We start from the raw sequence: 12790 nt of genomic DNA on the forward strand, positions 1-12790 counted from the left end.
CGGTATCTAGATATCTTTGTTATACATGCTAGATAAGTTTTATAAAAGTTTCATGCAACTTAGTACTGTAAATTCAGTTATATAAAGCGCACTGAAAAAATCGCCTGTATAAGGAATTCTGTCATTTTTTTCTCTGTTAAGCACAGATCCTTTTGTAAGAGAAATATCTATCCTCTAACACTTCTAAGTTTTTTTTAAAAACTAACCATACTTATATGACAAATTAATAATGAATATTGTAGCAGCTACCGTCTTACAAACTACTGTGGAAATTTGTTATAGAGAGGTGTAACCAGGAATAATTTTTTAAAATATCACCCAAATAGTTCACATGATTCAATTCAGTTAGATTGTAGTGGGTTTGTTCAGTCCTGAAACATTTAACATCAGTTAGCAAATAGTAAGTTTTGAGGGGGAGAGGGGAGATGTTTTTCTTTTCTAAGTTTTAGAGTTAAAAAAACTTTTTTAGCCCATTTCTTTATTTTTACCTCCCTTTGAACTACTCTTAGAGTTTGAAAAATAACTCTGCAAGGCCTGAGCAGAGGTGAGAGAGATTCTGAGGCTATATCCCCAGCTCAATGGGAAGGAGTCACAAGACACTAACTGTTGAAATGAGTACAGAGTGAGAGTGACATCACAAGTATGGTATATTTGGTCTAGATACACTTGGTCCCCTGAGTCTTGTGAGAGCTGACTGACTTTAGGCAGAGATGTAGATACTTCGTTATTGGTTCTAAATGAATCTGGTACTGTTACAGTTAAAAGAACATGCATAACTGAACACAGAAGGCTATCACCAGTACAGACTTCATATAACTAAGTGGAGTTCCCTTGGTATAATTATTATGTTTGGGTGATCTGGTTCTTAGCTTTGCAGACTCAGAAATTCTCTTGTTACTGTGCATAAAGATATTGAATTTTAGGGAACAGACTGGTGTTGGGGAAAAAAATGCAACAAACAAATAATAGCCAGAATAAAAGTTATTACTGTGTAACAGGAAGAATAATCATCATAAACACCAGATACTTGTGTTTACAGATAAGTAACTAGAAAAATATCTACTCATAAAGGGAGTTAACAAGGAAGATTTTCTGCCTGGGCTAGACTCAGGTAGAGAAAAAAAAGACTTCCCTAAGAAGTTATAAGCATAGGCCTACCTTCATGTGGATTTGACGTTATGCTGGCAGGATGATCTGGGAACCCGCAAGCCAAGAAAGTAAGAAACAAAGTGGCTCCTAAACTGCTTGGCAAATGCAAGCATGAAACACTCTGAACAGAGGGACTCCCAGCAACTACACAAGGTTTCCTCAGATCAAGTCCTGAACTCACAATCTAGAATTACAAAATACACAAGGAAATAGTTTACTAAGAGAAAGAGTCAGGAGACAAAAGAAACACAAGGATTATAAGTCCAAGGAATTCAAATGATAGATTTATCAGATAGAGACTATAAAATAAATATGTATAAATGATTAATGACTCAGATCTTTTGTACCTAAGGTATTATACACACAGCCGTATGAAGAAATATGCTTATGAAATTTGAAATTCATGGAGAATTGAACATTAAATTAGACACAAATGAAAAGTGAAGAAGTTAACTGGATTATAGATGTGAAGGAATTATCTAGAATGTAGTACAGGAGGAATAAAAACTTGTAAAAATATGAAGGAGAGAGGTAATTCAACATATATTTAATATGATTTTCTAGAGAAGAGAATAGAGAAAATAAAGAAGAGGCTATCAAAGATATAATGGCTGATAATTTTTCAGAACTAGTGAAACACATGAATCTCCAGACACAGGACATTCAAGGACTCTGAAACAGGATAAATTTAAAAGAAATACACACTTAGACATTTTCTAGTAAGATTGCTCAAAACCAGAAATAAAGAGATCTTAATCTTAGCAGCAACCAGAGACAAAAGATGACTTACAAAAGAGCAATATTAAGCCAACAGGGGGCTAATATTTCAAAGTGCTGAGATGAGTTAACTAACAACTAGAATAAACTACCCAGCTAAACTGTCATTTAAATATGAGGCTGAAATAAAGACATTTTCAATGCCTGGAAGAATTTGCTATTAAAGGAACCTCACTGAATGAACTTCTAAAAGATGGTCCCTAATGGGAAGGGAATTTAACACAGAGGAAGAGAAGAAATTCAAGAAAAAAAAAGTTTGGTGAGGGAGCATAAAAAAAAAAAAATCAATGTTTTCTCATCTTATTTCCTTTTCTGTGGGTGTGGAGAATATGTAGGATTTACTCTTATTACAAACATTTTCCCAAGGGTCTGTATATAGCAGAGCTGAGTATGACTTTGTATTTTAAAGATTTAAAAATACTTTTTAAAAGGGAAAGTTTTATTGTTAATGATTAACAAAACAAAAGATTGAGAGTGCCTATTTCCAGATTGTAAGTTATCATTGGTTTGGGTTTTTCCTTATCATTTTCAACATGTTCTAGTTTTATAAATGAAAATATTATAGTATTTTAATTGGGAGTAAACTACTTTTATAAAGACATTTAACAATAATTCTTCTTTCATTTAGATCAAATCCTTTTTATGAACCTAAACCAACTCCTCCTCCAAATAATTTGATAAGTCCAGTTCAAGAACTGGAAACTGAAAGGAGAGTAAAAAGAAAAGCCCCAGCCCCACCAGCTATCTCACCAAAGACAGGAGGAGTAAATGAAAACACAGTTGTGTCTGCAGGAAGAGATCTCTCCACTTCTCCTAAGGTAGGAGTTTAATCTTAGTAAAACATGTATTAGTGTTTGCTTGTTTTCCCCATGCAATTTAATTCAAATTAAGAAAAGTCATTATTAGCTATTTTTGATGATATAAAAGTAAAATATAAGTAAATCCATTATACTGCAACATTGTATATACGTTTGGGAGTCTATAAATCTATGGTACAGTATGGATTGGATAGTTTGGGTTAAGATTTGTTTTTAAAATGCTGTCTTGAAATCAGAGGAAGAAAGGCATTGTGATTGTAGCATTGGTGCTTTGAAGAAAGGATACTTTAAAACATCTAGGCATGAGAAACAGCTTACTCTAATACAGAGGAAGAAGTAGAAATCATCTTTTGATAAATGTACTAGAAAGATTGAGGCTCAGTGCAGAGAAATGCTTTGCCGAAGAATATCAGTATTGTCATTTTGGTTTATGTCAGATTACAATTTTGGCCTTATTGTCATTATTTTTTAGAAATATTAATGGATAATAACTTAACAGAAAGGTAAAGCACAGTGTTGAAACAAAGTCTAAAGCTTTTAAATGGTTTGACTGCAAATAGTATATCTTTCATGTGTAAGGTAGAAATGTTGGATTTAGCAAGTTTTTTTAGGTAAATAACTCATGACCATACTCATGAGTCTTTGTTGTTGGTGTTGTCACCATATTACATTATTTAATTCTCACAGGTAGTTAGGGGGGAAATGAGATAAACTTGACCTCAGAGGGATAAAGATCACGGGTTCCCCAGCCAGTAGACAGGATTGGAACTGGCATTTCCATTAATTATGCGCTATCTGGACCATATTCCACCTCAGGTGCCTGGGCTGCTGCTTTTCTCAAGGGCATCAAGGTTCAGTAGTTCCTCTTGGTTTTTATAGTTCATTCTGTGGCTTTCATTAAATGCCAGAGTTCTGAAATAGTTTATTTGTTTGCTTTTATTTTCGTTGTTTTAGAGGGAGAGTGAGTGAGTTCACTGAGGTCCTCACTCTGCCATTCTAGAAGTCAGTCTACAGGTGTGTTTTTATACCAGCTGTTTTTTAACTGTGTGAAACTTTAGGAGGAGCAATTAGGACTAAATTCTGTCTTGCTATTGTCTAGGGAAAGTGGAGGTGGGGTCTATAAATGAAAGCAGCAGATAGAAATATAAAGCAAAGGAGAGGGTCAATTCGTATACCCATGAGAGCAAAAATAAAGACAGTAACTGAGGCATTAGTCAGAATCAAGAAGCTATGTAGGAGCTTTATCCATTCTAACCATCAAGAATGCCTACACCTGTCCCTTGTTTCCCTGAATCTCTGCTCCGTTGCCTACTCCCTGACCCATCCCCCTTCTGTAGTCCATTGGAGTTTGAAGCTAATCACGAAATCCTAATCCCTTTATAGGGGAATGGAAAGGGACTTAACAGTACTTTATTGTGTGCCAGGCAATGTTCTATTACTACTTCATTTGATCAGAACAGCCTAAGAAATACATACCATTATCTCCTTTTTACATATGAGAAACTGAACTTTAGTTAAGTAACTTGCTCAAAGTGATAAAACTAGTATTGACAGTGCCAGGATTAAAATTGAGGTCTTTTGAGTCTAAAACCCACGTTTCCCATTGTGCTGTTCTATGTCTAGAGAGGTATTTCCAGTTCCAAGTTGGAACTCTAAATTCTTTTTTCCATAGAAACATGGTTACACACGGTGATTAGGTTCTGTAGTAGTAAAGTATAACATAGCTATTTTTTATATTATTTTGAGGATAGTGTTCCATTGTAGACACATTGTGGAATAAATGATGTTTATGGAGAAAGCTGAGCATTTTACCACTATGCTTCTCTTAGAAAATGCCTCATCATGTTCAGACACAGACAGTAGAAACACAATCAGTCATATCCACAGTAATCTGCTGATCTGGAAGTTAGTTTGGATAACTCAACTATGTGAAACACAACTGTCAAAGATTAATTTAAAAAAAGATTGCTGATATATTATTAAATGAAAAAACAAAGTGCATAACAGAGTATAGTATGATAGCTTCTGTATGCATAAAATTTTATTTAAAAGGCTTTATTCACACATATATATAGACACACATACACGCTCATATACCTTATGGAAGGAATCACAAGTAACTTAATAGTGGTTACCTTTGAGGAGAAAGGTCTTGGTGTAATGGCAGGTACGCACAAGATTGAAGAAGCCATTTCTTTTCCTTTTTTACCTTTCTATGTTGTTTAATTTTTTGAACTTTATAAATGTTTTTCTTTTCTTTTTGTTTGTTATACTCAGAGGTTACTGAGTAATGAGATCATGGATCTTTTTTGTTGTTGCCTTTTGTGCAAGATACCAGATGACATTTCCCCCCAAAAATTCATCCTTCAGAGTAGAAGAAGTCACTCTTAGGTTTGACAAGTGGTATTAGTTTGGGGGTGGCCTGGGGTTCCATCAGACACCTCAGTGTTGTGCACTGGAAACCAGGTATAGAGGCTTAGCAGCAGGTCACTAGGCCCACTGTTCCACTTCCATAGCACGAATCTTTTTATTTTTTATATTTATGTAAGATTTCATTTGAAAAAAAAAAAAAAAGTGGACCATCGCCAAACCAAAAAAGAAAAAAAAGAAACTGGAAGCTACTAACTACACAATTAGGTATGAGATAAGGAAGAAGGTTAGAATCAATGGCATACTGACAATGATAAAAGATGATAAATGACAGCTGAGAAAGCACAGTGGTATGGGGCTTATTCATCGTAGGAGTAGACCTGTATATATATCCAAGTAGTCCTGAAGACTTTGCAGTATTAAAGTTTACTAAAATAATTGACCATTTTGGCAACCTTGAGTCAACATGAGAGTCTTATTATGCTTTGTATACAATATTCTGTTTAGGAAGGCAGGAAAGTGTCATAAAAATATTTCCATTAAAATTAGAGTTCTGATGCTTAAAAAGGTATGCTTCTTGGTCAGTTATTCTCCTTATTTGTAAACTGAAAAGGAGGCAACAGTTCGAATAAAGCTTTTGAAAAAAAAACCGGACTCAAATTTTAGTTGAATAATAAAAGGATATTTACATCACAGTTGTTTTAGATAACAAAATGCCAAACTGCACTCAATGGCAATTGACTGCAGAGGCTATTCAGTGTCATAGAACAAGTGCTTAGCCAGATGATTAATTTCCCCCACCTGTCACCTGAAACTACTTATTTTTAAGAAAATTTATGAAAAAGAACCAAGACCAGGATTTAAAACAAAGAGATAATTTTATTTACAATATTTACAGTATTGTAAATTAAATTCAAACTACCCCCCTAAAGGCAGTTAAGGACCCCTCATTGTTATAGATCGACATACCCTCACTTCAGACCATTGATTTCTGCATTTGTAAAATGAGGAGACCATGAAACTTTTTAAGACAGCTTAGGACAAAAGACCAATATTTAGGGAAGTAACCTGACATTCAAAGCACAAACATGCAATAAAATAAAATGGTAAATTAGGCTCAGTGGTGGCTGACCACCATTTACTGACTGTGAATATAAGTTAATAAGTATATAAGTCTGAACTCCTAGATATGATTCATGCAATTTAGTATAAAATGCAAGTCAGGTTATAAGAGCTTAGGAACATAAGTGAAATTGTTGCCAAATACATCTGCAAAGGTATATATTAAGCACTGTATACCCAATTCCATAAAAATCACAGTATTAACAGCCAACTATCAATGACAATAAAGAATTCAAAAGAATTACACTTACGCTTATGATAACATGGAGAGGAGTCTCCCTGCACATTTGATGATGAAATGAGCCTGGTCACGTGGAGAAGGGCTCACTCAAAGATCCTGATTAGTACAGCTCCAGCGATTGACCGTGATATTTCTGTCCACTTACTCCATCTCTAAAAGTGGAAACCTCATTCATATCTCAAGACCCAGCTAAGTGACTCAAGCCCTCACTCATATTGTTACCTCTTTCTAGAAAGCGCTGGTAGAGACCCAAGTTTTATACTTGGATGTTTTTGAGTACAGATTGCAGAAACTGTGAGAAGCCCAGGGTAAACCAAAGTCAGAGTTACACACAGTAGTCCCCTTGATTGATTCTACCAGCAATTTCAAACCACAAAGCAAACACCCTTTTCACACCCTTTATACATAAAGGCCTCCTTCTAGAAAGTTCTTTACCTCCATTTCTGTCTGTGCAAAACTGTGCAGAATGGTGCCTATGGGCCATTCATGCTGAAATACAATAAGCACACAACCAAACTATTAATTTCCTCACATGTAAGTTGAAAATGCCTCACATCTTCCAAAGAAAATCATTAAAAGATGAAGATCAAAATTTAATTGAATACAATACTTTATAAAATAAAATGCTAAACTGCATTCAGTGACAGCTTGCAGAGGGTGAGATAAGGGTAAGCTTAACTTACCTGTAAAGTTTTTATTTACTGGAATACCTTACTTACCAGAATACCCTGTTCCTCAATAATACAGAATAAATAGGGCACAGCTGTATGTATCACCCGTTCTATTGGTTAGTATTCTTTTGGTTATGACTAATAGAAACAAGCCATTTTGTTGAATTTTTTTTTTCTTAAGCAAAAAGGATAACTTGTTATGAAAACACAAGGAAATTTTTGCAGAACTGTAGGTAGAAGATACAGCTGGTTCTTTCAGACTGCAAAGGGCTTTTAAGTGGGTTACTGCTACTGTGCATTTGTCAGATTTGCCCCATTTGTGCACCAAGGCTGAGATTAGAGTTGAGGCAAGGCAGTGCCTAGAGCATAAGATTTAAGGAGGCCTTCACTTTTAGGGTGGTGCAGATGCAGAGTCTTCATTTGCACCCCCTGTGAAGAAGTGTCTCCTTAAATTTTGTGACCCAGGAGCCTCTCTTGCCTTGCCCTAGTCAAGGCCCTACAGTGCACATGTCCAAATATATTTTAGAATTGACATTGTAGGTGCCAAAAAAAAAAGTTTCTCAGTAACCTCACCAGTAATTCTATGCTCTGAAAACTACCGTGCCTTTTCAGACAACATTGTATTAACATAGTAAACTGATTTTGAAGGGAATACTATTCAACTTTTGATAGCTTGGGTTTTTTGTTTGTGGTTTTTGTTTTTTGTTTTTGCATTCTACCGTACTGTTTCTAGACTTCTTTCTGCTCAGTTGCAGAATTTGCCTCTTGATTTTTCTGACTGTATTCAGTGGAAGAGAGAAAATGTTACATTTTGCTTAAAGAAACAAACCATGATTAGGGTGCTTGCCTTTTGAAACAAATTTTGTAGAGTAATTAAGTGTGATTTTGAAAGGTTGGTCTTTTATATCACTATATTCCTGAGTAACTAAATAGGTGCCTGTTACAGTTTTCCAGTTGAGGATTGGGAAAAAAAGTGCCACCACATAGAAAAAGAGCCTGAATAAGGTAAATAATTTGAGCACGTTAATGACTCAGTTTGGCATGTTTGCTAAAAGCTTTATGAAGGCTAAGGAGTTAGCAATAAATGGTAAATTGAGTGTTATTGATGTATATTGGCAGGATCACTTTAGGGTACATTACTGATGATAAATGTGAATGAAGCACTGATTAGCTCACCCTTTACTGCACGAAGAAGAGGAATATATTTAGAGCATTTGAACAGATTCATACAAACTATGACAGAAGCCTTCTCAGTTCCCAGTATTGGATAAATTTCACTCCATAATAATAAGAAACAAACAAAAAGAAAGAAAGAAAGAAAAAGAAAAGACCCACAACAGCATGCACAGCAGGGCCAGGACTAGGGTGAGGCAAGAGAAGCAACTAGGGTGCATAATTTAAGGAGCCACTAACTCTCAGGTTAATGCAAGTGTAAACATGGCACTTGTTTAAACCCCAGAGTTAGTGTCTCCTTAAATTTTGGCAATAGATGCCTGATTCATAAGTGGACACTCACAGTGTTATGCATGAACCTGAAAATGAACACCTCCTTAAATTTTGTAAATAAATAAATAAAATAAACTGGTCAAGAAAAGAAAAGGGGACTGATCCTAGCATCAGAGCAAATGACCTTCTGTAAAACAAACTTAGCACAGAAACAAAAGTTTTTTTTTTAAAAACTTCTAATCAGTATTTTTAGTGTGATTTGACTGGACATTCTATTAATAAATTAAACAAGAGCAAGTACCAAAAATAATGATCTGAGACAAAATATTAATATGGGTGAATCTAGATTAATAATATATGGGTTTTTATTGTACTATATTTGCAACTTTTCTGTAGGTTTGAAATTTTTCCCCCCAAAATAGTAAAACGTAATCATTTGAGAATAGGAAAGATCTCTTGGATATGAAAAAACATAATTTTCTAATTTTAAAATTATAAACAACTGATAGTATATTGCAGAACATCAAATTAATGAGTTAGAAAACAAACTTGAAAAATTCTCTTTAGAATTCAAGGTGAAAAGATGAAGAGGTTAAAATTATGGGAGGAAAAATAAAGAATAAAGTCAGGAGATTCACTATATTTATAGTAGGGTTATAGAAATAAGAATAAAAAGAGGGAAATAATTTACCAAAGAGAGATAAGAGAATTTATATGAGCCAGAGAAAGATTTGAGTCTTAGATTAAAAGCACCTACAAGTACCTGGCAAGATGAATGGAATGAGATCCAAACCTAGACGTATTCCTATAGTACTTTTAAATTTCAAAGGCAGGTTACCTACAAAGGGAAGATTTCACTATCAGATGCTTTTATAACATTAAATGCTGGAGACAGTGGAGCATGTTTACATAATTAAAAAAGAATAAATATCTGTAAAAGGTTTGAAACACATCAAATATATAAAAATTCATGATTTTGTAATGTTAATACCAAAATAATTGACTTTTGAAGTTGCTAGGACACCAACTCATTATTGTGTAAATTGATAAATAAAGGAAAAAGATCAAGTACTCATCTTGACTTTTCTTTATAAAATGTATTTCAAGATAATTAAATAGTTGGTGAGGGAAAGTTCTTCCCCACAGAACAATTTTAGCTATGAAATACAGATAGACTGATATCACTGGAAAACTCACCATTTCATAATCCCTAATGAAATAATGGATCTAGCAACAGTCAGCATGGCTGATAAAATCATTAGTGAAAAGGTTTTATAATAGATGAATGGATCAGGCTGATACTTAACTGTAGTGATCTGTAGTGATCAATCTTAATGTAATTAAGAGTAAGGCAGTCAGGCATTTTGTGCTTCCTGATACATTGCAATAGCAAGTATATAGGACTACCATAAGTATACTTGCCAAAGAATTAAACTTGAGATCTAGTCAAGCCACTGGTTATAATAACTACCAGTTTACAAGAAATACTGAGGGGTAGAGGAGCATGTTAAATGACACCATGAAGATGAAATCAACCAAAATGGAATGTGGGAAATTCCTTAGTAACTTTTGAACTTGCATCCACTTAATTACATATTCTCGAACCAGACAGAACTAACTTTGAAAGAACTACAGAAAGAAACAAGTAGTCCATATCATAGTGAGAAATTATAGCACATCTCTCTCTATAACTGATGGAATAGGCCAACTAAAAAAATATCAGTAAGATTTAAAGACTCAACAATTTTGACCTCATAAAATACTACACCATAGAATTCATTTCTTTACAGAGAGTGACTATATTTTAGGCTCTAAAGTAAATTTTCAACAAATTTCAGAGGATTGGAATTATGTTTTCTGCCCAAAGTGCAATTAATGTAGAAATTGATTTAAAAAAAAACAATAGCTAGAACAAACCCATATATTTGAAAATTAATGTATATACTTTCAAATAAACTATAGGTCAAAGAAGAAATCATAACAAGATAAACTATAAATCCAATGAAAATTTTTGGTTTTACTACTTGATGTGTTGATGAGGAAGATATTTATAATCAAATTGAACTCCTTTAGTCGTTTCTATGATGGTTTTATGTTTACTTAAACTTCTTGCTTGGCACTGTTTTTTAATACAAGTCCTAACTTGAAAGGCTTGAAGAACAAGCCTGACATGCTTGAACTTGGAGAAGCCTCAAAAACAATCACAGTACAGTTGAGTTAATGGAGCAACTAGATATAAGATGGCTTAATATTCCTTTTACTGTCTGTTTCCATGGCATTCAAGCAAGAGTTTAGGACATATTTTCAATGGTAGTAGATATTCTTTAACTAGCTTATGTACAGGAGGCCAAACTACTGTGGGATATGTAAACTCTTTAATACCTGGATTAACAGTTGTAATCTAAGGATTAATATATATACTGTATATTGTCTTCTTTAGTGCCATTTTCATTAAAGGTGTGTGAGCATATTCTTTGCAAACCTGCATGTAGTTAGATCATTACATTAGGTCTTAAGTGTGTAACCCAGGAATCTTTTGTATCCTTTAAAAAAAAAAAATTCTAATATCGCTCAACATAGTGCTGCAGAAAGAAGACTTTAAAGTTAGATAAACCCCTCTAATAATGATCTTATTGAAAAGCAAAGCCAATAATTGAAAATACATTGTGAATAAATTAATAATTCTTTGAGAATGTAAACTTATAGAGTATTTGATACTTTAATAAGTTTGTAGTACTACTTTACAGTAAAATTTCTTTACAGTAAAATTTATATTTCTGTTCTAGTACTAAATTCCACAGTTTGGGACCATTCTCATGCCCAGAATGCCTCGTGAAGCTCAGAAATAATTGTTTATCTGTACTACATCAGAATTTCTAATTCTAAGATGTATTAATTTCGATAAAAATCCTAAAGCTATTTCTCCACCTCCACCTCCACCAGCAGCAGTAGATGCTATTGAAGTGGAAACTCTTTAGTGTTTGTCTGCTTACCTCTTTACTGCTTTGGAAAACTTAGGTTTTAACATAGCTGGGCTTTTTTTTTTTTTTAACAAGGACCATCTACATTTAACTTCTTATATTAAACCTCATAAGTACACAAAACAGAAGAACCTCATATAATTGAGTGATTAGTATAAGCAACAGAGTTTATTTTTAATTTTAATAGAAAACAGTTTATTCTTTCATGTACTCACAGTAACTTGAATTATTAAACAGAGATCTTCATTTGGCCCAACTTCAATGTGCACTAAGATTTTCACACAAGGTAAAAAAGTTTTTTCCATCATATATTGTTCCCTTTATATATATTTGTTTAAAACGTGTTAATATGTTTAATTTACTTAACAAAACTTCACCTTATACAGCAGATGTTACCTTCATTTCAGCCCATACTATTCTCACAAATTTAGAATTGACTAAAACAAATAAAATCTCTTTAGTATAGATGTTATTTTACTTATTCGCTTTTTTTCCCAGAAAAAGTGTGCTTCCTATAGAACACCTCTAAATTTTTTTGGAAAGAAAAAATTACTTTAAAATACATACTTATTTAATACAACTTGACATACCATGTCCTATGCATTACCAATTCTGTATTAATAATATTTGAATGATGAGGCTTTAGAGTATACATAACCAAAGATGATACTAGTATATTTCTTAATTTTGAAAATATTAATTCAGACACATGAGAACTTTATAATTTCCATGAGAAGCAACCATAACTTTGATAAACATTAGCCATAAAAAGACATTCATGGAAATTTTTAAAAGATAGTTTTCAATAGAAGTGTCATTTTTATATGACTCTGAAGTCAAGCTTTTAGTTACTCTGAAGGAAGCATCAAAAGTAGTCTTACACTAATTCTTAGCTTCCTAACACCTCAAAAGAAGGCAAAAGCTTAAATGAACAGTATAAGGTTTGCCAAATAGTTCAAAATAAAATTTCCTTTGAGTGCCATAATTAACTTTTATTTATCATTAAGACATCATTAATAACCTGATTATTTTCATTATAAGAAATACTCTCATGTATGTACATTTGTATAATGTTTTTAAAGGGTATGAGATGCTAAACTGCTGTAAAATAGAATCTGAAAACTTCTCAAGAGTTAACATCTTTTGATACTGGGTTAGAGACAGCAGTCATTTGGAATGCTACAGCAAGCAGTTCAGCAGTACTCATGGCTACTC

The 12790-nt window shown here is 33.5% G+C and overlaps 1 protein-coding gene across 4 annotated transcripts in view; it reads left to right on the plus strand.

Moving 5' to 3' along the window:
- Positions 1–12790, plus strand: part of EHBP1 (EH domain binding protein 1) — a 339544-nt gene that overhangs the window by 160032 nt on the left and 166722 nt on the right. For all 4 annotated transcript variants that reach the window (XM_068564185.1, XM_068564184.1, XM_068564187.1 and 1 more), the window contains exon 10: positions 2555–2744. In XM_068564185.1, coding sequence (XP_068420286.1) covers positions 2555–2744 — 190 coding nt within the window. The remainder of the gene's footprint in view (positions 1–2554; positions 2745–12790) is intronic.

The sequence above is a fragment of the Eschrichtius robustus genome, chromosome 15 (assembly GCF_028021215.1).
Source record: "Eschrichtius robustus isolate mEscRob2 chromosome 15, mEscRob2.pri, whole genome shotgun sequence".
Classification (NCBI taxonomy): Eukaryota; Metazoa; Chordata; class Mammalia; order Artiodactyla; family Eschrichtiidae; genus Eschrichtius; species Eschrichtius robustus.